Source organism: Schistocerca americana, chromosome 10 (assembly GCF_021461395.2).
Source record: "Schistocerca americana isolate TAMUIC-IGC-003095 chromosome 10, iqSchAmer2.1, whole genome shotgun sequence".
NCBI lineage: Eukaryota > Metazoa > Arthropoda > Insecta > Orthoptera > Acrididae > Schistocerca > Schistocerca americana.
This window is the reverse complement of record NC_060128.1, coordinates 122,344,393-122,370,208: the sequence shown is the minus strand read 5'-3', so window position 1 is coordinate 122,370,208 and position 25,816 is coordinate 122,344,393. Positions and strand designations below refer to the sequence as shown.

General features: G+C 43.1%; 1 protein-coding gene across 1 annotated transcript in view; it reads left to right on the top strand.

Annotated features, from left to right (window-relative positions):
• Positions 1-219: 219 nt before the first annotated feature.
• Positions 220-25,816, top strand: part of LOC124552289 — a 151,132-nt gene continuing 125,535 nt past the window's right edge. The window contains exon 1 of the mRNA XM_047126566.1: positions 220-243. Coding sequence (XP_046982522.1) covers positions 220-243 — 24 coding nt within the window. The remainder of the gene's footprint in view (positions 244-25,816) is intronic.

The following is a 25,816-nucleotide window of genomic DNA, read 5'->3' as shown; positions in this document are numbered from 1 at the left end:
GTGTGGAGGCCGCGGTTGCATCCCCGCGTGTTTGCCCCAGTGAGATACGGCCCCGCGACCGCGCAACGCCTCATTAGACGGGGCTAAGCCACGACACCTCTCGGCAAACAATCGGCGAGGACACGGCGTGTCAGTGATAATGAGCCGGCAGTCTGCGGAAGGCACTCCGCACAGTAGCATCTAGCCGGAGGCACGAGCTCACTCCAGCGGACCAGCACCATGCCGGGAGAGGGCAACACTCAGGTAAGTCTCCCAGCCAAATGATGCACTGCGTGAAGTGGTCGCATCCTCTCGATCGGCACATGTAAGCTTTTTGTTCTATGCATTTAGATATTGCCAGAAATGTGCACAATATCCGCACCTGAAGGGTGCGTTCTGGGACCACTACTATTTATTGTCAGTCAGGTCAAATGCACCGAAAAGTGCAGTTCATGAGTCAGTGGGATTGTAATCAATGAAGAAAAGGGAGCTCAAGTAAGCTTTTTGTGCCGTTTGTAGAGCTATTTCCAGAAGTATGCATAGTAAATGGACCTCAAGTATGCGTTTTGGGACCATTGAGCCATTCATTTCCATTTTCAGAGCATTTAATTTGATTTATCTTAAATTAAATGCTCTGAAAATGGAAATGAATGGCTCGATGGGATTTTAATCAATTATGGAAAGGTAGCACAAATTTTATTCGCAGAGTTTTTGCCAGAAATGAGCACACTGTCTGTCCTTCAAGGCTGTATTTTGGGACCACTGTTGTTTAAAATAAATCAAATTAAATGCACTTAAATGTGTAATAAATGAATCGATAGGACTGCAATAAACGGAAGGAATCTAGTGCACATACGCTTTTTGCTTTATTCGCAGAGCTATTGCCAGAAATGTGCACAGTAGTTGCACCTCAAGGGCGCGTTTTGGGACCACTACTATTTAAGATAAATCAAATTAAATGCACAAAAAACTGAAACAAATCACTCGATGGGGTTGTAATAAATCTTGGAAAAGCAGCACAAGTAAAATTTTTGTTGTATTCACAGTGCTATTGACAGAAATGTGCATAGTACCAGAAAGTGAAATAAATGACTCGATAGGATTGTAATCAATGAAGGGAAGAGAACACTAGTAAGGCTTTTGTTCTGTTCACAGAGCTATTGCTAGAAATGTGCACAGTCGCTGTACCTCAAGGATGTGTTTTGGGACCACTACTGTTTAAGATAAATCAAATTAGATGCACAGAAAAGTGAAATAAATTACTCAAGGGGGCTGTAATAAATTATGGAAGGGGAGCACAGGTAAACTTTTTGTTGCACTCGCAGAACTGTTACCAGAAACGTGCACAGTATCTGTACCTCAATGACGCGTTTTGAGACCACTACTATTTAAGATAAACTGAAGTCAGTGCACTGACAAGTGAAATCTGTGGATCGATGGGATGCAATATCCGTCTAGATCTGTATTCACCAATCTTTTTGATGTTAAGTTGGGGAGAATACTTCTGGTGCCACTGTCTTTTCACTCCATTGTTGTTCCATTCGAGAATGGTTCGTAAGAAGAACGACTGTCCATAAACCCGCATATGACCGGTAATTCCTCTGATTTTATCGTCGTAGTCATTTGGCGAGACGTATTTGGGAGGAGATAATGTGCTGCCCTAGTCTTCTTGGAACGTACACTCTCCAGATTTCAGCAGTATACCACTCCATGTAGCAGAGACTCGTGCTTACTGGCCGAACCTGCGACGAAACCGGAAAATAGCATTTTTAAATCAATATCTATAAATTGTACAGTGAAAATTTGAGCCATTTTCTATAGGTGGTAGTTTATATAATTGCGATCCACTGTACAAAAACGGCTAAGAACAGCTTTTGTGGTTTTCTGTATAATTACATAGTAAGTTTGACCGTCTGAATCTCGGTAACGAATATTGATACTGAAAAAAGTTTCGACGTTCCCGGAGAACATCATATTATGATCGTGTGCCAAACATCTCGGCGATTTTTCGTGAACAGAAATTATAAAAGTAGCCATCGCCACAATTACGACTTTTGGTACTCAAAAATCACGATTTTTCGGTGTTTTCTCAGTACCCAGTCATGAACTAATGATGATGTCATAAACTGTCTGAGGCTCACCGTAGACCACACCTAATCCGTAAGAACCAACCAATTTGGTGAGTTTACTTGGGCTGGAAAAATGTAATATTTCAATTTTGACCCTGAACTCTAGGATAGCTACAGTATGCCTACTCTTCCAGTAGGTATAGAAACGATCGCTACGCCAAGGGCTATCCAAAACATTTTAACTGTTATCTCTGTGATATGACTCCTTGAAAAATTATATTTGCGCACACGGGTCTGTTTGGTATGGATGCCTCCCACCTGAGCAATGATCTAGCATAGGTTCACGGGCGTATCGTAAACAATATCCTTTGCAGACTGACCGCATTTTCCCAGAATCCTACCAATTCGCATTCGGGAGAACGACGGTTCAATCCGGCGTCTGGCCATCCTGATGTGGGTTTTCCGTGATTTCCCTAAATCACTCCAGGCAAATGCCGGGATGGTTCCTTTGAAAGGGCACGGCCGACTTCCTTCCCCGTCCTTCCCTCTAATCCGACGATACTGATGACCTCGCTGTCTGGTCTCCTTCCCCAAACAACCCAACCCCAACCTACCAATTAAACCAAGGTATGTAGACAGTAATGGTTGTTGTGAGCTTTCGAGATAATTTCAAGAATGAGACCTACGAATGAATTTTAAATAGTGCACAAAATATTAGAAGTACATATCTAAAGAATACAAGAAAGTACATTTGTATCATTTTCATGAGCTACTCAGTCAATTTCAGATTCAATCTAATTGTATTTCACCGAACTATTTAATAACTGAATACCAGTCTTACGCGGAGGAGTCTTTGATGGATGTTTCACCACAAACATTTTTAAACTGAAGCTAATTTTCTACCGAAGACTAACGGATCAAGAACACACTTCGAACTACACTTGAAACAGACTGGAGACGCTAGCGGAAGCAATGTAAATTACTATCGTTTGTTTTTGCTCCGGTTTGGACGCTCAAGAGTAGCCAACATACATGAAATTCAACTTTAACTGAAGAAAATATAACAAAGCCATTTCTTGCGAAGATAAATTTGAGAATTATACTTATTCCATGAAATATAATTCGTAATACACCTGTATTCAAAACGGAAAATTATTCAATCCGGCTAAAAAAATTACTGAGAAAGAAAAGTTGTCCGGAGAAACTGAAGAATCCGTCAATAAAGGAGTGTCTGGTAACGCTACTTGGTCGACTTCCCCGCTTCCCTGACGCACGTTGGAACTCTCTGACGCTAGATGGCTCCGAATTTCAGAGTGGCCGTGTATATCGTGAACTATGTCGGTGCCTGAGAAACAGCGTGCTGTAATGCAGTTTCTAACAGCAGAAAATCTGAGTAATGAGTAAGTATGGGAAATTTTTCGACCGCCCCTTATAGATAGTTCGTATTCACCTGATTTATCGCATAAATACTTCTTTTTCTATCCTTTATTTCAAACGAACAAATCCGTCACAGTGATTGTCATTCCGTCAAGAAACTGTCGAATACTTTCGGAGTTTGCTGGTGAATTAAATAAAAATTTAGTTTCTACTGGGAATCATATAACTCTAATGTAAAATGCCTTTCCAGGACTGCTGTCTGAAATACTCCTTTGTGATACAGACAAGGGGGAGATTGAGTGACTAATTAAATGACTGAAGACTAAGGACTCTTATGCATATGATGGGGTGCCTAGCAGAATATTAAAGTACTGTACTTCACATATTAGCTCTGTCTTTAGCCATATTTATAATTTTTCCTTTAGGAATGCTCAATTTCCTGAACGATTAAAGTACTCAGAAGTAAAGCTGCTTTATAAAAAGAGGGAAAGGTCTAATGTAGACAATTGTAGACCTATTTCTGTGCTATCAGTGTTTGCTAAAGTTATTCAAAAGGCTGTGTATGTAAGGATAATTGATCATTTTATATCACATAATTTGCTATCAAATGTACAGTTGGGCTTTAGAAGTTGTTCAACAACTGAAAACGTCATATTCTCTTTTCTCTGTGAGGTACTGGAAGGGTTAAATAAAGCATTTCGAACGCTAGGCATATATTTTGATTTGACTAAGGCCTTTGATTGGTTGATCACAAAATATTGCTTCAGAAGTTGGACTCTTACAGAATACAGGGAGTAACTCACAATTGGTTCGCCTCTTACTTTAACAGCAGACGTCAAAAGGTTATTCAACAATGTTGAGAATGGCTTGCATGTGGGGTCCGAGTGGGATACGGTGAAATGGGGTGTGCCCCAGGGATCAGTGTTGGGGCCACTTTTGTTTATATAAAATGATATGCCCTCTATTATTACAGGTAACTGTAAAATATTTCTGTTTGCTACTAAAGGATGTTGTGTGCAACATTGGCTCGGTTTCAAACAGTGAAGTTCATGACATAAGTTCATGGCTTGTAGAAAATAAACTAACGCTATATCACAGTAAGACTCAGTTTTTACAGTTTCTAACGCATAATTCAACATAACCCGACGTTTTAATTTCACAGAATGGACATATGATTAGTGAAACTGGAAAGTTCAAATTTGCAGGTGTTCAGATAGATAGTAAACTGTCATGGAAAGCCCACGTTCAGGATCTTGTTCAAGGACTTAATGTTGCCATTTTTACTATTCGAACGGTATCTGAAGTAAGTGAACATTCGACACGAAAATTAGTCTCCTTTGCTTATTTTGATTCGCTTATGTCGTATGGTATTATATTTTGGGATAACTCTTCCCATTCTAAAAGGATATTTTTGGCTCAGAAACGGGCAATAATTGGTTTTAAGTTTGGAAACCTGTTGTTGACTCCTGTTCATTAGTCTGGGTATTTTGACAGGAGTCAACAACAGGTTTCCAAACTTAAAACCAATTATTGCCCGTTTCTGAGCCAAAAATATCCTTTTAGAATGGGAAGAGTTATCCCAAAATATAATACCATACGACATAAGCGAATCAAAATAAGCAAAGGAGACTAATTTTCGTGTCGAATGTTCACTTACTTCAGATACCGTTCGAATAGTAAAAATGGCAACATTAAGTCCTTGAACAAGATCCTGAACATGGGCTTTCCATGACAGTTTACTATCTATCTGAACACCTGCAAATTTGAACTTTCCAGTTTCACTAATCATATATATATATATATATATATATATATATATATATATATAATGTTGTTTCTTGTTAACAATACCAGCTTATTCCCAAGAATAAGCAACTTTCACTCAGTTAATACTCGGCAAATATCAAACCCGCATTTGGATCGGACTTCCTTAACTCTTGTGCAGAAAGGTATGCAGTATACTGCTGCATCCATTTTCAATAAGCTGCCATTCGAATTCAAAAATCTTTGCAGTAACCACGCGCTTTCAAATCGAAACTGAAGAGTTTCCTCATGGGTCACTCATTCTATTCTGTTGAGGAGTTCCTCGAATTTGTTGTATTGTTGATTGCGTTTACTGAAAGTTATGGCTTGACTTTTTTTGGATTCATAAACGTTTTATTTTTATCTGTTATTACACTATGTTGTAATTTCATGAACAGACACGTTCCAGGACCTTGGAGATTTGCTTCTGAATTTGGTCCTACGGAACGTGACGTATAAATAAAAAAATAAAAAAAGAAGGCACGATTTTTAAGATAGGCTACCACCAGGCTGGGAAAAATAATCTGCCGCAATGCTTTGAACGCGTGCAATAGTATATAAATTGTAAAGGAGTGTGGTTTGGAAGATAACAAAACCATTTGTACCAATATGATGTTGTGGGGGTCTGAAACTGGCGGACGAAATAGAGCGATCTGGAGTTTCGCAAGATCGCGTTGCTTGGACAAGGCGAAGAACTGCAAGAATAATCGCGCCCTGCATCCATTGTGTAGCAGAGTGCGTGAGGCGAGTGAATCACGCTCGAGGCAACTGCAAGGTCGTGATGAGATTAGGCGGTGGCAGATGCTGGAATCGTTTACTGGACGGCGCCTGCACGTGCAAGCGTTCACCGGGCGACGTCAGACAGCGAAGGGCTCGGCAGCTGGTCGCCCACCGCGTGGGAGGCGTCGCTCAGTTGGGACTCGGCCGACGTCGACAATTGGCGGCGCTCCGCATTTCTCCAGATGCAGTGGGAAGAGGCGGCTCAGGTAGGTTGCGCCTCCGTGTAAAGGCGATCAAACAACTTGGCAAACTTTACTGTGTTTGACAAATCTTTGATTGTACAAAAGCTGTTTGGCGGCTTTGCCAAACATAGGTCGTGTTTGTCAAACGTAGAGCGTGTTTGACGTGTTTCAGAGAAATTTTCTTTGGCGGCAGATTTCACGAGATGGAGCGCATCATCTGTCTTGTTGTTACGCCGCGATTATTGAGCGAAGAAGAGTTTTATTGCAATTTATCTCCCTTTTTCGTGTTTTTCCGCTACTATGGAAACTACGATTGATGGTGAAAACAAAATAGTACTGGCAATTACCAAAATGGTAGAGCTGCTGTGTCTTTTCCAATCATTGCCTATACAGGGTGTTCTGAGAGGAAGGGAAGGATAGAAACCATCATTTGAAACAGAAAACTTCGTATGGACATATGCTCTATTCTGAACGGTTTCCGAGAGAGAACACATTTAATGTATGTTGCTGCTAATTTTTTGTACCGGTTGTCCCACATAAAACTGATACGCCTCACGTGCTGGTTAATCATCTCTAGTCGAATTGCTTATGAAGTGGCAACACTGTCTCGAAGGTGTGCTGCACTGCGTTTTACCGGAAAGTTGAGTGCAGCTTTGTGTTCGTGCGTCAATTGTCTCGAGAAGCTCGTTTTATCGGATCGTTACAGAAATGGAGCACTTTGCATTAGAATAGCGAACCGATATTGTGGAGTGTTACATAAAGATGTAAGGACTTAAAATCCAATAAGAAATGCTGGATGCATTAGGTAGACGTATTTCATTACGTCCACATGCACTAATGTCCTCTAGCAGCTGTCAATCAGGCTGTTGGAGGAATGGGAGACTCTATCACAACAACTCCTGACCAATCTTGTGGGGGGCGCACGTTGAAGACCATGCATTGCCATGCACAGTGACCACAAACCCTATTAAAGAAGCACATTCCTCCTTTTATGATGACCATCGGAAATCAAAGTGATTTCAGTGTTGTTACTACTACTTGTACATGGTGTTTCAAAAATTACTGTACAACTTTAAAAATTTATACAAATTTATTGAAAGAAGACATAGGGCTGGGTTTAGTGTTTTTTTGTAGGGAAACACATCAAGTTTTTTTTTAACCTTTAACTAAATATGTTATACGTGGCTTCCGATGGTTGTCTTGCACACATCCTGTCGTAAGTCAGTTTCTTCGCAAACTCGCTGTAGCATTGCAGGTGACACTTGCTCAGTGGCGGTGTAAATTCTTGCTCTAATTTCAGGTAGAGAAGCCGGCACTGGAGGTACAAACACGGTATCCCTGATGACTCACCATAAAAAAAGTGGTGTCAGGTCCTGGGAACGTGGGGGCCATGCAGTTGCCACATCACAGCCAATCCATTGACCTGGAAAGCGGGCATTGAGAAAATCCCAGATGTCAGCCAGTTAGTGGGGTGGTGCACCATCTTGCATCAAGTAAACATTTCGTTCTTGATCATCCTCACCGGTCTGTGGTATCAAAAATTGCTGTAACATATCCATGTAATCTTCTTGATGGTTCTGTCACGCTCAGTGTACAAAAAATTGTTCATTTTAGGGCTACCACGAGTAGGACCTTTAGCGTACTTCGTAAGGAAATTACGCTGAACTGTTGTCGCTGACTTCGATTCTTGAAACCAAAGCACACAGCTAACATGCTCAGGTCCAGTGAAGGCAGCCATCTTTAACACAACTGCTGCTAGTGCTCCTTACGGTGCGGTTCGGCACTAGCGAACTACCCGAGAAAAAAAAGTGATGTATTTCTCTATGAATTAATTTATATGAATTTTCAAAATTGTAATGTGCTTTTTGAAATACCCTGTATATATTCCCTCAGGGAGATCGACGCAGGGCTCTGTGTGTGTGTGTGTGTGTGTGTGTGTGTGTGTGTAGTGTGTAGACTTCGCCTTGCGCCTTGTACGTATGCAACTCCATGACGCGTCACTTCACTGTTTGAGGGGTTGCTGACCCCTTTAGGCGAACTACGGGTACATCACAGTTATAGTCTTTGAATAAAACTAATATCTGTTCGCCTTGTTGCATATTTCTCCCAGGTACTTTCCGCACTATACTGCAGAAGTTCTTTCTGTATACGGTACAAGTTTCATCGAAGTATATCGCTTGGCAGTGGAAAATCATGTAAAAGTCGGCAAGACTCACCGGAGGAGAAACACCCCTCTGAAGATGTCCAGCGCAGCTCTGGACGAAACGTTAGGAGCTGAAGAGTTTCATGGACCACGACCTTACATCCTGGAAGGTTTACCAGAAGATATGTCATCCAGTCGTGAAAGCTTTCATACTATGATCATGTAAAAGTTACTTTCATCGTTAAGGTTCTAGGCGCTTCAGTCCGGAACCACGCTGCTGCTATGGTCACATGTTCGAATCCTGCCTCGGGAATGGATGTTAGGTTAGTTACGTTTAAGTAGTTCTAAGTTTAGCGGACTGATGACCTCAGCTGTTAAGTCCCTTAGTGCTTAGAGCCATTTGAACACCAGTGTAATTTCTTGTGGCTCAGTGGCCTGTTGCAAATCTTTCAACTGCACACGCGACATCCGTGTCCCTAACTTACCCCAGTCATCCAAACGGTTAAACGGGAGCTACAGTTTAACACGGAATCCGAACCACGTATCGGTGCTGACGATCTTCGACAAGTCTGAAAGGTGAAAGGAAAAGTCCATGGTCTTCAAAGTTAACTGTTTAAATTTATTTTAGTGGTAGTGGATCTGTAATGTTGGCTTTGTTTTTAATGTTAAATTGTCCGTTAGATGCTAAACTTTGGGCTTCCTGTTTTGAATGATGCACATACCACACCTTACAGCTGATACCTTGCGCAATGCTAATCGTTGGTGACAAAATTCAGTTGTGAGTATGCGTGGAGAAATCCAACGGCGATAATTCTGAGAAATTCGTGCCCTGTCGAAAACGTATTGTAATCACAAAATCTGACTATGTACTCTGATAAAAGAAAACTGATTACTTTGAAACTAAAATTGGTCCCTTTGAAATTTAATTAAAGGAAGAATTTATTTTATACACTATTTGGTTCACCTGAGTCGCGCTGGATAACGCCGTGCAAATTGCTATCGTAACTATAGTGCGTCAGCGAGCGCGGTGGCGCAGGGGTTAGCACAGTGAACTCGCATGGTTCAAACCGGCATCCCGTCATCCTAATCTGGATTTCCCGTTGTTTCCCTAAATCGCTTCAGGCAAATGCCGGGCTGGTTCCTTTGAAAGGTCACGGCCGCTTTCCTTCCCCATCCTTCCCTACCCCGAGCTTGTGCTCCGCATCTAGTGATCTCGTAGTCGACGGGACGTTAAACACTTGTCTCCTCTACAGCGCGGCTCGATAACAGAGCTGCAGAACTTAACTACTGACGAACGCAAAAAATAAATAAATAAATAAAAAAATGCTGTCATTCTTGGTTCATAATTTTCATAATGGTTTTAAATACACTCCTGGAAATGGAAAAAAGAACACATTGACACCGGTGTGTCAGACCCACCATACTTGCTCCGGACACTGCGAGAGGGCTGTACAAGCAATGATCACACGCACGGCACAGCGGACACACCAGGAACCGCGGTGTTGGCCGTCGAATGGCGCTAGCTGCGCAGCATTTGTGCACCGCCGCCGTCAGTGTCAGCCAGTTTGCCGTGGCATACGGAGCTCCATCGCAGTCTTTAACACTGGTAGCATGCCGCGACAGCGTGGACGTGAACCGTATGTGCAGCTGACGGACTTTGAGCGAGGGCGTATAGTGGGCATGCGGGAGGCCGGGTGGACATACCGCCGAATTGCTCAACACGTGGGGCGTGAGGTCTCCACAGTACATCAATGTTGTCGCCAGTGGTCGGCGGAAGGTGCACGTGCTCGTCGACCTGGGAGCGGACCGCAGCGACGCACGGATGCACGCCAAGACCGTAGTATCCTACGCAGTGCCGTAGGGGACCGCACCGCCACTTCCCAGCAAATTAGGGACACTGTTGCTCCTGGGGTATCGGCGAGGACCATTCGCAACCGTCTCCATGAAGCTGGGCTACGGTCCCGCACACCGTTAAGCCGTCTTCCGCTCACGCCCCAACATCGTGCAGCCCGCCTCCAGTGGTGTCACGACAGGCGTGAATGGAGGGACGAATGGAGACGTGTCGTCTTCAGCGATGAGAGTCGCTTCTGCCTTGGTGCCAATGATGGTCGTATGCGTGTTTGGCGCCGTGCAGGTGAGCGCCACAATCAGGACTGCATACGACCGAGGCACACAGGGCCAACACCCGGCATCATGGTGTGGGGAGCGATCTCCTACACTGGCCGTACACCACTGGTGATCGTCGAGGGGACACTGAATAGTGCACGGTACATCCAAACCGCCATCGAACCCATCGTTCTACCATTCCTAGACCGGCAAGGGAACTTGCTGTTCCAACAGGACAATGCACGTCCGCATGTATCCCGTGCCACCCAACGTGCTCTAGAAGGTGTAAGTCAACTACCCTGACCAGCAAGATCTCCGGATCTGTCCCCCATTGAGCATGTTTGGGACTGGATGAAGCGTCGTCTCACGCGGTCTGCACGTCCAGCACGAACGTTGGTCCAACTGAGGCGCCAGGTGGAAATGGCATGGCAAGCCGTTCCACAGGACTACATCCAGCATCTCTACGATCGTCTCCATGGGAGAATAGCAGCCTGCATTGCTGCGAAAGGTGGATATACACTGTACTAGTGCCGACATTGTGCATGCTCTGTTGCCTGTGTCTATGTGCCTGTGGTTCTGTCAGTGTGATCATGTGATGTATCTGACCCCAGGAATGTGTCAATAAAGTTTCCCCTTCCTGGGACAATGAATTCACGGTGTTCTTATTCCAATTTCCAGGAGTGTAGATTGAAAATTAGTTGACTCTTAGGATGTGGATAATGACTCGGGATTAAATGAGCTCTGTAGCAATCTCATATCGTTTGACTTAATAACATTTGATGAAACAGATAGGTTGATTCTTACATAGAAGATTGCAGCAACCAGCCATTTCTGTGTAAGAGTCAACCTGTATTCTGTACACAGCTACGGGCTCAAAATGTCAGTTTTTGACAAAGCAGCATTTAATAATAGTTCAGCTTCCTCTGAAATTAGGTAACTATAATCCAAGAATTAAAAAAAAATAAGCTTAACAAAATTCGGAATTCTAATTCCTAAATCTGTTCTTTCACATTGATCGACAAATCCTAACAAAAAAATGAAAAGCAAAAGTATTCCCAATTTGCATCTCTGATGAACTAAGAATGCTACAATATCAAACAGCTGGCGCAAATAAAACAGACTTAATCATTATCTGTAATCCATTATTGAAAAAGAGTGTAATCGTGCCAATCTAAAAATCGTTCTTTTTCTCTTCACAATAAAGCTTCCATTAATCCACATTATAATACTCAAGAATCTCCATTGTTTGCTGCTTATTACTACGAAACCAAGTACCCAAGTCGAAGCAATTCGAGGCAGGGTTGTAGAGCGAGGCCTTTAGGTTGAACGTAAAAGCTTCATTCAAGGAAATATCCCTAAGTGAAATTTACATTTTTTCTTAACTAAGTTTCTGTAAGTTCTCTGCTAAGCAGTTTATTTATTTTATTTATTGTTCCGTGGGACCAAATTAAGGAGAAGTCTCCATGGTCATGGAACGAGTCAATACATGCAATTATAACACGATATTAGATATTTAGGAGCTGCTTTTTTAAAACAATAGTAAATTATTTTCAAAACTTGGGGGAAATGCGTGATACACACTGTACTATTTTACAATATACACTGGAGAGCCAAAGAAACTGGTACACCTGCCTAATATCGTGTACGGCCCCCGCGAGCACACAGAAATGCCACAACATGACGTGGCGTGCACTCGACTACAGTCTGAAATAGTGCTGGAGGGAAATGACACTATGAATCCTGCTTTGGCTGTCCGTAAATCCGTTAGAGTAAGAGGGGGTGCAGATCTCTTCTGAACCGCACGTTGCAAGGCATCCCAGATATGCTCAATAATGTTCGTGTCTGTGGAGTCAGGTGGCCAGAGGAGGTGTTTAAACCTTCAAGAGTGTTCCTGCAGCCAATTTGTAGGAATTCTGGACGTTTGGCGTGTCGCATTGTCCTGCTAGAATTGCCCAAGTCTGTCGGAATGCAGAGTGGACACGAATGGAAGCAGGTGATCAGACAGGATGCTTACGTACGTCTCATATGACAGAGTCGTATCTAGACGTATCAGGAACTGCGTATCACTCCAACTGCACACGCCCCACATCATTACAGAGTCTCCACCAGTTTGAACAGTCCTCTGCTGACATGCAGGGTCCATGGATTCATGAGGTTGTCTCCATACCCGTACACGTTCAACCGATCGATACAATCTGAAGCGAGACTCGTCCGACCAGGCATCATGTTTCCAGTCATCAACAGTCCAGTGTCGCTGTTGACAGGCCCAGGCAGTCATCAAGGGTACATGAGTGGGCGTTCGATTCCGAAAGCCCATACCGATGACGTTTCTTTGAATAGTTTTCACGCTGACACTTGTTGACGGCCGAGCATGGAAATCTGCATCAATTTGCTGAAGGGTTGCACTTCTGTCATGTTGAACGATTCTCTTCGGCCGTCGTTGGTGCCGTTCCAGCAATGTCGAAAATTCGATATTTTACCGGATTCCTGATATTGATGCCGGCCGCGGTGGTCTCGCGGTTCTAGGCGCGCAGTCCGAAACCGCGCGACTGCTACGGTCGCAGGTTCGAATCCTGCCTCGGGCATGGATGTGTGTGATGTCCTTAGGTTAGTTAGGTTTAAGTAGTTCTAAGTTCTAGGGGACTGATGACCACAGCTGTTAAGTCCCATAGTGCTCAGAGCCATTTGAACCCATTTGAACCCTGATATTGATGATACACTCGTGAAATAGTCGAACTGGAAAATCCCCACTTCATGAGTTACCTCGGAGATGCTGTGTCCTATCGCTCGTGCGCCGATTATAACACCACGTTCAGAGTCACTTAAATCTTGATAACCTGCCATTGTAGCCGCGATAGCCGATCTAACAACTGCGCCAGACACTTGTCTTATATAGAAGTTGCCGACCGCAGCGCATTATTCTGCCTGTTTACATACCTCTGTATTTGAATACGCATGCCTATACCAGTTACTTTGGCGCATCAGTGTATTAATTCACAAACCGTTTCCTTTACGGACCACGTTCACAGTGCTAGCATAAAAATGGAAACAAACCGAAAACTGTGAATATCAACGCAAATTAAATTTTCATGAGAATTATTAGTCGGATAAATTAAGTGTTCGTAAAGAAAAATATCTATTGTGACCAGTTCACATATCATACACGCTACTGCTGACATGACAACGTTGTCAAATGATACTTGTGAGGATACTACCGGCTTAAGCAAGCAGAAAACAGTGAAAACATGGCAATTTGTAACAGAAGTAAGTGGACAGCAACATTGCTCAAGCACAAGTGTTGATCAAAGAAGCTACAAGCGAAAGGCGAAGAACTGTGTCAACGATCAAGGTCATCGAGCAAGTTCAAAAACATATGGTACACTGTAGCAGTCACAGAGAGACCAACATGCGCTCAAATTACAATAAAAGAGATACAATAAAGGCAGACTGAAATGTATAAAAATATTTTTCTCCTTTCAGTGTATTTTCTCCTTTTTTTCTCCTCATTGTTTTTCATTTTTGTTTCTGTTTTTAAATTTTATTTATTTATTTATTTATTGCACAATTTCTTTTTCACTTCGTTTCAGTGCAATATTATGTAACATAATACTCACATGATACTATTACAAAGTTAAATAGTATAAAGTCATATGATATAAACAAATCAACTATTTTATCTGGATCAGTATATGTCATACATTTCTCCAAGTATATCGATGCTGTCGACAGTCACATGAAAAATTTTTTTTGATCTATTCTCTAAACGATAGTAATGTCTCATCTGCTAAGAACTCAAGAGGTGAGCCTCATGGAGAGGATTGATGCGGTTAGTGGCGCAGCAAGTCGCCATTATTAAGTGTGAATTAGATTAGATTAGATTTATCTTCATTCCAATTGATCCGCAGTATCCCTAGTTCCCTTAACAGGCTTCTGCAGGATGTTCTTGAGTTCACACCACATATAACTCTTACTGTACGTTTTTGTGCCTGGAAAACTTTAGTTTGGCTTGATGAATTTCCCCAAAAAATAATCCCATATGACATTGTGGAATGAAAGTAAGCATATTATGCCAGCTTTTTCATTTTTATATCCCCTAAGTCTGACACAATTCGCATTGCAAGTAGAGAATTATTAAGACGCTTCAGCAGTTCTGTGGTGTGCTCTTCCCAGTTGAATGTATTATCAAGCTGTAATCCCAAGAATTTAACACTGTCCACTTCTTCTATCTGCTTGTCATCGTATGTTAGGCATATACTTGTGAGGCACACCTTACAAGTTCTGACCTGCATGTAGTGTGTTTTTTCAAAGTTTAGTGACAAAGAATTGGCTAGGAACCAGTGATTAATGTCCACAAATATTTTAGTAGCCCATCTTTCTAAGACTACACTTGGTTTGCTATTTGTTGCAATGTTTGTATCATCGGCAAACAAAAAGAACTTGGCACCTGGTAATATTACTGATGAAAGGTCATTGATATACACAAGAAAAAGTAAGGGCCCTAAAAGGGAACCTTCGGGACCCCACATGTAATTAGTCCCCAGTTGGATGATGCCTGATAGGTTAATACATGTCTCTTCCCTTAAGCGTTAAGCGATGAAGCCCTCCTCCCCCCCCCCCCCCCACCCCACCTCCTCCTCGCCACACACATACACACGTACACACACGAAACGACTGTGGGCGGGACTTGTGGAGTAGGTCAGGGCGCCGGAAACCACGGCCTCGCTGCAGCCCCAGACAACTGTTTCGAGCCTCGCCTGCCCCTTAAATGAGATTGCGAGAGCTTCACAGTCCGCTAATACGACGCTGTGTTTGCCCGTCTGGTTAGGTGGCGCGCCAGCCATTCACTGCCGAAACCAGCAGCAACAGTAGAGGCACGCGACGATTCGCTGCTTCGTCAAAGCGTGGTCACACGGAGTACCAAACGATATTTGTGACTGGACTGGGGGTTCCCCGATAGGGAACACGCACTTGGATCGAGAGTCATCGACAGAAGTGAAAGCGTGCATTTGTCACGGAAGGGCGCCGCGAAAATGCTCAAAAAACATGAACTGGTAAGACGGTTGAAGGTAGACACCAAGTATCCCTCGAAAGTCTGCTCACAAGCTTACTGGAATCAGTATTTAGTCAAGAATCTAGAGATATTCGTCAGTCCGTACTTATCGTTTTCGTAGTAGTCGTGAAGACAAGGTCAGGCTAATTGCGGCACTCACACAGGCTTTAAGCATCCATTCTACACTCATGCTCATAAATTAAGGATAATTGCAGAATGTGGAGCCACACAACGTGGCACTACACAAAACTGGCACTAATAGCATAGGCACATAGGAAACACACGCGACACAGATCTGTAAGTCCACGATATTGGTGATAAGTTGAGAAAACCGTCCCGAAACACGTGTTACAAGACGCCACTGTTTACTGTGCATGTACCCCGACATCAGTGTGGGTTATGATCACCATGCACACGTATACAGGCCGCACAACGGGTTGACATACTGTGGATCAGGTGGTCGAGCAGCTGCTGGGGTATAGCCTCTCATTCTTGCACCAGTGCCTGTCGGAGCTCTTGAAGTGTCCTAGAGATTTGAAGACGTGCAGCGATACATCGACCGAGAGCATCGCAGACATGATCGATGGGGTTTAGATCTGGAGAACAGGCAGACCACTCCATTTGCCTGATACCTTCTGTTTCAAGGTACTCCTCCACGATGGCGGGTCGGTGGAACCGTGCGTTATCATCCATCAGGAGGAACGTGGGACCCACTGCACCCCTGGAAAGGCAGACATGCTGGTGCAAAATGACGTCCCGATACACCTGCCCTGTTACAGTTCCTCTGTCAAAGACGTGCACCAATCATAATCCCACCCCACACCATCAAATCACGACCTCCAAACAGGTCCCTTTCAAGGACATTAAGGGGTTGGTATCTGGTTCCTGGTTCACGCCAGATGAGAACCCGGCGAGAATCACTGTTCAGACTATAGACTCGTCTGTGAACATATCCTGGGACCACTGTTCCAATGATCATGTACTGTGTTCTTGACACCAGGCTTTACAGGCTCTCCTGTGACCAGGGTCAGTGGCATGCACCTTGCAGGTCTCCGGGCGAATAAACCATGTCTGTTCAGTCGTCTGTAAGCTGTGTGTCTGGAGACAACTGTTCCAGTGGCTGCGGTAAGGTCCCGAGCAAGGCTACCCCGTGGCCGTCTGCGGGCACTGATGCTGAGATATCGGTCTTCTTGTGGTGTTGTACACTGTGGACGTCCCGTACTGTAGTGCCTGAACACGTTTTCTGTCTGCTGGAATCGTTGCCATAATCTTGAGATCACACTTTGTGGCATACGGAGGGCTCGTGCTACGACCTGCTGTGTTTCACCAGTCGCCGTAGCATTCTACCCCTCATAACATCAATATGTGCTCTTTTAGCCATTTTCAACACATACCATTAGCACGTCTGAAAACGTCTGCACACTTACTCGCTGCACCGTACTCTGACATGCACCGACACACCTCTGCGTATGTGGACTGCTGCCAGCGCCACCGTGCGACGACCGCAGGTCAAATGCACGGCATGATCATACCCCGAGGTGATGTAAACCCGCAAACCGCCCACCAGAGCGTTGTTTCACCATCTATCAGCATTATCCTTAATTTATGAGTATGAGTGTACTTGCACTCCATACTGGATGGAGCGGGAAGAACCCCAAAACGTGGTACTATGATAAATATACTCTGACATGCGCTTCATATTTGTTTGTTGACGGTATATGTAGGCGCATCAAATCAGTCCCAAGACTGATTACTCAAAAAAAAAAATACAGATTAAAAAATGTGTAAGAGAGAAATGCAATCTTTCTTCCCTAATGTTTAATGTACATGTAGTAGAACCAATGAGGAAATAAAGGACAAGCTGACGAGTGAGATTAAAATTCAGGCTGAAAGCATATCAGTGATAAGACACGGTAATGAGATTGCTAACTTCAGTGGAAGTTAAGGAGAATTACAGCATGTGTTGAACTGCATGAACCGTTCAGTAAATACACTGTATGGATTGAGAGTGAGCTGAAGGAAGACAGAAGTAGTGAAGAGTAGCACAAAATTAGAAAAGGAACAAACTTAACATCCAGATCAGTGATCACGAAGTAAACGAAGCTAAGAAATTATGCTACCTTGAAACAAAATAATCCATGATGGACGAACGAAGGAGGACATAAAAAGCAGACTAGCACAGGTAACGACGGCGTCCTTAGCCGAAAGAAGTCTCCTATACGGGGTGGCTCAAATATAAGTGCCCCGGAGAACAAAGATCCTGGCTACAAAGAAACACAGCAGAGGAAAGGAAATACAGTACTAATCTGCATACAGCAGATACTGAATCTGGGCCCAGGTCAGGAAGTTGCTGCATTCGGATCGAAGCTGGTCTACTGGAATTGCTGCAGTCTCATCCGAAATGTTCCGCTGCAGTTCTCGAAGACTATGATGGTTGTTGCGATACACCTCAGACTTGAGGGCTACCGCGCAAAATTAACGCACAGCACGCAGACGGATCAGGTGACCTGGGTGGCCAGCAAGGACCGCGACCGGACAGACCCCTGCTAACAACTCTCTCAGGCGCGAAAATTGTGTAAATGTGCTCCAAGGCTCGGCCGGCTGTATGGGCAGTTACTCCACCCTGCTGGAAGTAACTGTCGGTCTTTTCCTCCTCCGTTAATACTGCCACGAGTTGTACCCACTCGTCCAGGTCACTTTTATTTGCCCCATCCTGTATCAAACATGGGTCTTAATTTGTAGACGAAATTTCTGAGAATGTACGTTTGGAGCACAACATTGTATAGTAGTGAATCGTGGACTGTGGGTGAAACGGAACAGAATAGGATCGAAGCGTTTGAGGTTTGGTGCTGCAGAAGACTGTTCAAAGTTGTTCGGAGTTACAATGCATGGAATGAGGAGGTTCTCCGCAGAATCGAACAACGAAGGAATACATGGAAAACACTGACAGGAAGTAGGGACAGGGAGTACGTTTCATGGTACTATACAGAATAAACTCGGTGGGAAGATAGGAATTGGAATACGTCCAGTACTAATCTAAGGACGCAGGGTGCAAGTGCTGCTCTGGTGTGAAGAGGTTGCCATGACTGGTTTGGTGCGGTCCACCGCTAATTTTTCTCCTACGCCAACCTTCTGATCTCAGAGCAGCACTTTCAACGCACGTCCTGAATTCGCTGGATGTATTCCAACCTCTGTCTTCCTCTACAGATTTTACCCTATACAGTACCTGACGTGTTAACACGTATCCTATCATCCTTTGCCTTCTTCTTTCCAGTTTTCTGTATGTTGCTGTCTTCGCCGATTCTGCGGAGAATCTCCTTATTCCCTACCATATCTGTCCACCTAACTTTCAGCATTCTATATCATTTATTTTAGTTTACACGTCTACTTCCGTAGGACCAAATTGAGGAGGAAGTCTCCACGGTCATGGAATGTACCAGTGCATGAAATTACAACAGAAAAGTAATAATAGATAAAATTAAATTTCTGTTAATGCTAAAAAGGGGACAAGCTATAAGTTTAAATGAACACATACTGCAACATAGGAATCCGTTTTTCGTGGAACTCCTCGAAAGAATCGAAGTAGTGACCCATGAGAAAACTCTTTGCTTGGATTTGAAAGCGCATGGACTACTGCTAAGATTTTTGAGTTCTTGTGACAGGTTATTGAAAATGGATGCAACAGAACACTGCACACCTTCCTGCACGAGAGTCAATGAAGTGCGATCCAAATGCAGATTGGATGTCTGCGTAGTATTAACTGAGTGGAAGCTGATAATTCTTGGGAGTAAGATGATATTGCTAACCAGAAGCAACAGTAAAGTATATATATATATATATATATATATATATATATATATATATATATATATATATTGAGAGGACAATGGCAGCAACGTATCTGAAACACTTATATTCTCTTTTGTTCCGGTTTTCTCACTGTTCACGATACACTACCATACAACGCTGTGCTCCGAATGTACGGTACATTCTCAGATATCTCTTCCTCAGATTAAGGCCAATGTTTGATAGTACAACACTTCTCTTCGCCAGGAATGCCCTTTTTGCCAGTGCTAGTCTGTGTTTTGTGCTCTCATTGGTTTGTCTTCCATGTGTCATTTTGCTTCAGATGTAACAGAATTCCTTCACTTCGTATACTTCGTGGCCCCCAACTGTGATCATAAGTTTATTGGTAGCCTCATTTCTGCTACTCCTTATTAGTTTCGTATTTCATCGATTCACTCTCAATCCATATTCTATACTCATTACACTATTCATTCCATTCAATACGTCCTGTAATTCTTCCCCACTTTCACCGAGAATAGCAATGTCGATATCCTCTCACCTTGATATCTGATCCCAGTCGTGAACCTTTCATTTTCATCAGTACTTTTTTTATGATTAGATTAGACTAGTACTTGTTCCATAAATCATGAATACGACACTTCGTAATGATGGGGAACATGTCAGGTTAATAAAAGGTGTCCATACAAGCTATTACATCACACAAAATATTACATGACACTTAATATTTTTATTTTTACTTTTTTTTATTTTGGTGGGTGTTGTGGAAATTACCCACTTACTATATCCCAAAACTCATCTAATGAGTAGAAGGAATTGCCATTAAGAAATTATTTTAATTTCCTTTTAAATGTTATATGGCTATCTGTCAGACTTTTGATGCTATCAGGTAAGACTTTTGTGGCAGCATAATTTACCCCCTTCTGAGTCAAAGTTAGAGTTAACCTTGAAGATCATCCTTTCTCCTAGTGTTGTAGCCATGTACACTGCTATTACTTTTGAATTCGTTCGGATTGTTAATAACAAATTTCATAAGTGAATATATTATATATATATATATATATATATATATATATATATATATATATATATATTGTGAGGCTATAGTGAAGATCTCTAGCTCTTTAAATAAGTGTCTGGAGGATGATCTCGGATGAGCTCCAGCAATTATTCTGATTACACGCTTTTGTGCAATGGACACTCTTTTACTCAATGATGAGTTACCCCAGAATATGATGCCATACGAAAGCAGAGAATGAAAATAGGCGTGGTCAGCTAATTTACTGAGATGTATATCACCAAAATTTGCAATGATACTAATAGCATAAGTAGCTGAACTCAAACGTTTCAGCAGATTTTCAGTGTGTTTTTCCAGTTCAACCCCTCATCAATGCATACACCTAAAAATTTTGAATATTCTGCCTTAGCTACCGATTTCTGATCGAAGTCTACATTTATTAATGGTGTCATTCCATTTACTGTGTGGAAGTGTATATACTGTGTTTTGTCAAAGTTTAATGAGAGCCTATTTGCAGAGAACCACTTAATCATTTTCTGAAAAACATCGTTTAGAGTGTCACCAGTTATTTCTAGTCTGTTGGGTGTGATAGCTATACTTGTATCAGCGGCAAAAAGTGCCAGCTTTGCATCTTCGTGAATATAGAATGGCAAGTCATTAATATATATTAAGAACAGCAGTTCGAAATGTGGTGCTACAGAAGAATGCTGAAGATTAGATGGGTAGATCACATAACTGAGGAGGAGGTATTGAATAGAATTGGGGAGAAGAGAAGCTTGTGGCACAACTTGACTAGAAAAAGGGATCGGTTGGTGGGACATGTTCTGGGGCATCAAGGGATCACCAATTTAGTACTGGAGGGCAGTGTGGAGGGTAAAAATCGTAGAGGGAGACTAAGAGATGAATACACTAAGGAGATTCAGAAGGATTTAGGCTGCTTTAGGTACTGAGAGATGAAGAGTCGTGCACAGGATAGAGTAGCATGGAGAGCTGCATCAAACCAGTCTCAGGACTGAAGACCACAACAACAACAACAAGAACAGCAGAGGACCCAAGACCGAACCTTGCGGCACCCCATTCTTGATTGTTCCCCAGTTTGAGAAATCACCAGTTTTTGCATGTTATATGAACTGCTTATTTCAACTTTCTGCACTCTTCCACTAAGGTATGATTTAAACCATTTGAGCGCTGTCGCATTCATACCACAGAATTTGAGCTTATCTAGAAGTACTCTAAGATTTACACAATCAAAAGCCTTCGAGACTATGTATCGACTGACGATGTTGTGGTTGGCAGAAGAGCCAACACAGTGTTACTAGAGGAGGCCGAAAGGCACGCGTTTTAGCTCGCGCAGGCTGGCGTGGGGTCTGGAACAGGACAAGGAAATTAGACTTTAGAAAAACGGACGTAGCTGGTGGAATACTTAACTTTAATCCATTAATGATGAACGTCGATCTTGACGGTACATGATTCACAATATCAATAGTAACTGATAATGGCGCTTTGCTAGGTCGTAGCAAATGACGTAGCTGAAGGCTATGCTAAACTATTGTCTCGGCAATTGAGAATGTAAATAGGCAGTGAACCATCGCTAGCAAAGTCGACTGTACAACTGGGGCGAGTGCTAGGAAGTCTCTCTAGACCTGCCGTGTGGCGGCGCTCGGTCTGCAATCACTGATAGTGGCGACACGCGGATCCGACGTATACTAACATACCGCGGCCGATTTAAAGGCTACCACCTAGAAAGTGTGGTGTCTGGCGGTGACACCACAGACTATGTATAGACTGAACAATGGGGACGAAAGACTACCTCCCTGTCTTACGTTGTGTTTAATCAGAACGCTTGGTCATGATCTTCTGTTCCACTGCGTAGTAGACTGCCCCATACCTAGGTAGCAGTAATCCAAAAATGATGTTCCCCCCTCGATAGATGAACTCTACGGACGTGATGGTGAGCTGAGACGCCCGTGTGAACGGGGTCAGTGCCGTGAGGGACGCACGCAACAGGTGTGGGCGTTAACCACGTGGAGGCAGGCCTGCTCGCTAATCGGCCCCTGCTGTCTCGTCTCTTCGACCTTGCCTACCGTGTTGCGCTGTGTCTCACGGCACCTCGACGGAAGGCCATTTAGTGCCCCCTGTGCGTGCGTGACGGAACTAGGCTGGACACGAGCGGGTAGCAACCGTCACACCTCTACCTCTACATCTATACTCCGCAAACCACCGTGAGTTGCATGGCAGTGGATACGTCGCATTGTACCAGTTATTAGGGTTTCTTCCAATTCTATTCACGTCTGGAGCGCGGGAAGAATGATTGTTTGAATGTGTCTGTGCGTGCGGTAATTATTCTAATCTTATCCCCTCGATCCCCATGTGAGCGACGCAAAGGGGATTGTAGTATATTCCTAGAGTCATCATAAAAGCCGATTCTTGAAACTTTATTGACTTTCTCGAGATAGTTCAAGTGTGCAAGTTCATTTCCTTCAGTATCACTGTGACACTCTAAAACGGATTAAACAAATCTGTGACCATTCGTGCTGTCCTTCTCTTTATACATTCAGTATCTCCTGTTAGTACAGGTCCCACACTGTTGAGCAGTATTCTAGATTGGTCCCACGAGTGATTTGTAAGCCATCTTCTTAATAGACTGATTGCATTTCTCCAGTATACTACCAAAAAAACTGTAGTCTACCACCTATTATATTACCCATGACTGAGTCTATGTGGTCATTCCATTTCATATCCCTACAAGGCTTACACCAGGCATTTGTATGAATTGGCTGATTCCAACAGTGACTCATTGGTATATAGTTATAGGACACTATGTTTTTTCGTCGTGTTAAGAGCAGAATGTTACATTTCTAAACAGAGTGTAAGTTGCCAATCTTTGAAATCCTATCAAGATCTAAATATTTATGCAGCTTCTTTCAGATGATACATCACTATAGATGACTGCATCAAGAAGCCTGATGTTACTGTAAATGTTGTCCGCAAGGTCATTAATATACAACATGGACAGCAAGGGTCCCAACACACTTTCCTGGAGCACATTCGAAGTTACTTCTACACCCATCCAATATAACATGTTGTGTCCTCTCTATAAATTTCACTTGATATCCTATAACAAGCGTAAATATAGTACTGAGTCAAATGCTTTTCAGAAATCAAGAAATACTGCATTTACCTGACTGTCATGATCCAAAGATTTTAGTATGTCGTGTGAGAAAAGTGCGAGTTGGCTTTCACATGATCGATCTTTTCGGAATCCATGCTGCCTGGCATTGAGGAGGTCATTCTGTTCAAGATACCCTATTACGTTTGAGGAATAATAAGATTGTTCAAGTCGATACTGGATGGTTGTTATGTGGATCACTTCTACTAACCTTCTTGTAGAGAGGTGTGACCTGTGTTTTTTTCCAAAAAATTGGGCTCGGTATTTTGTTCGATAGATTTCTGCGATAGATTGTAGTTACAAGAGGGCCTAACTCAGCCGCAAATTTAGTACAGAATCTAACAGGGATCCCATCGGGCCCTGCAGCTTTGTTCATTTTTAATGCACTGATAATATCAACAATTTTTCTTCTTTAGGGCCAGCAGCGTAATATATGTCTGATACCGACATGATTGTTACAGTAGATACGCCAAATAGCTGCTTATAATGAGTAATCTTCATTTACAATTACGACAAACTGTTTCGGCTTTATCGCCATTTTCAAGTACGTCTAGATTGATGTGACGTCCATATTGCGTCGTTAGTGCACTGTTTTGTAACTGTCACTGCTTTAATAAGATCGTAAATGCTGTTGTCAACATGTTAAAATTAAATGTTAATTACGAGGTGACAGCAGTTTGACAGTTCCACTATTACGACGCTATATGTTTACCACATAGATTGTTAAACATATAGCGTCGTAATAGTAATAGTTTAGATGTGTAACGCATCCACTTCTGCTTCCACTCAAGCTAACTGGTCCTGCGTACTTAATCCTCCTACAAAACGTATTGGACTCGTAAGTTGCGTCGGTGAATGACCATCAGAAAATGTGCTTTCAGCATGTTGGCGCATCACTTCACCTCTCACGTGGAGTTCGGAGACATCTCAGCAGACAATATGGTGAAAGATGGGCAGGCCGAGGTGGTCCAACCGTGTGGCCGCTGGATTTAACTCCTATGGGCTACTACTATTGGGGTCGTATGCGAAGTTTGATTTACGAGACTCCCTTAGAAACAGAGGAAGATCTGTTGGCATGAATTCTGGACGCTGCACTAGGAACCGAAGAGACACCAGGTGGGATGGAGAGTGCGTACCAGAAAATTGCTCCGTAGGTACAGTGTCTGTAACACCGAGCCACTGTTGCAGTGCATCAATACTGTTCCGTACGCACAGAATGCTGAGCCCTTTTGTTGTTTTCGAATAATGTAAACACATAATGTTTACGTGCTAATGCAAACAACCGTGTTTATGTGATACATGGTTGTTTCGGTATGTTTCCTTTGGAATTGTTACGTAATAACTGTACCGCGTCACGCCCAGTACAGTTGCTCAGTCAGAAATAGAATGTCCCATGCGGCTAGCTCCAACTACCATTCCTCGTTCAAAGTCTGTTAATTCTCGTCGTGCCACCATAATCACGTCGGAAACCTTTTCATGTCAATCACGTGAATACATATGACAGATCCGCCGATGCACTGCCTTTTTATACCATCATCTGTATATGTGCGCATCGCTATCCCATGACTTTTTTCACCCCACTGTTACATTACTCATCGCCATGTTACGCGCTACAGTTCGGAGACCTCTGGCGGCAGAGGGCTGCAAACATACGCCAGCGAAGGGAGAAAGTCGACAGAATAATATTCGTGCCATATAATACCTCAGCCGATATTGAGAACAGAATAAAAAACTTGGAAGCATTACGTTTCAGCACACCCTCGTAACATTTTAGTGGGGAAGAAAAAAGCGGGTCACTGTGGCCGAGCGGTTCTAGGCGCTTCAGTTCGGAACTGCGCTGCTGCTACGGTCGCACGTTCGGATCCTGCCTCGGGCTTGGATGTGTGTGATGTCCTTAGGTTAGTTAGGTTTAAGCAGTTCTAAGTTCTCGGGGACTGATGACCTCAGATGTTAAGTCCCATAGTGCTCAGAGTCATTTGAACCATTTGAAGAAAAAAAATGTATGCAACTGGACCGTCGCACTGTTGGAGGCGTGGTGCTTTAGAAAGATGCTGGAAGTGGTATGGAGTGATGGATGAGTAAATTCTCCCAAGAATTGTGATGAAAGATATATGTGGAAACGACTGACTGAACAAGGGCGAGGATCAACTATGTATTTTAAGGTATCAGGGGTAACTTGCATGGTACTAGAGGGAGCTGTAGTGGGTATAAACAGCAGGAGAAGAAAGATATTCGAATCTCCCTGCCAGGCACTAAATTGCGAATTGCAGAGTAATCATGCAGATGTAGTGCGTAGCCAAGCTGGAAAATGGGTGTCAGTTTGAAATAACAGGTAG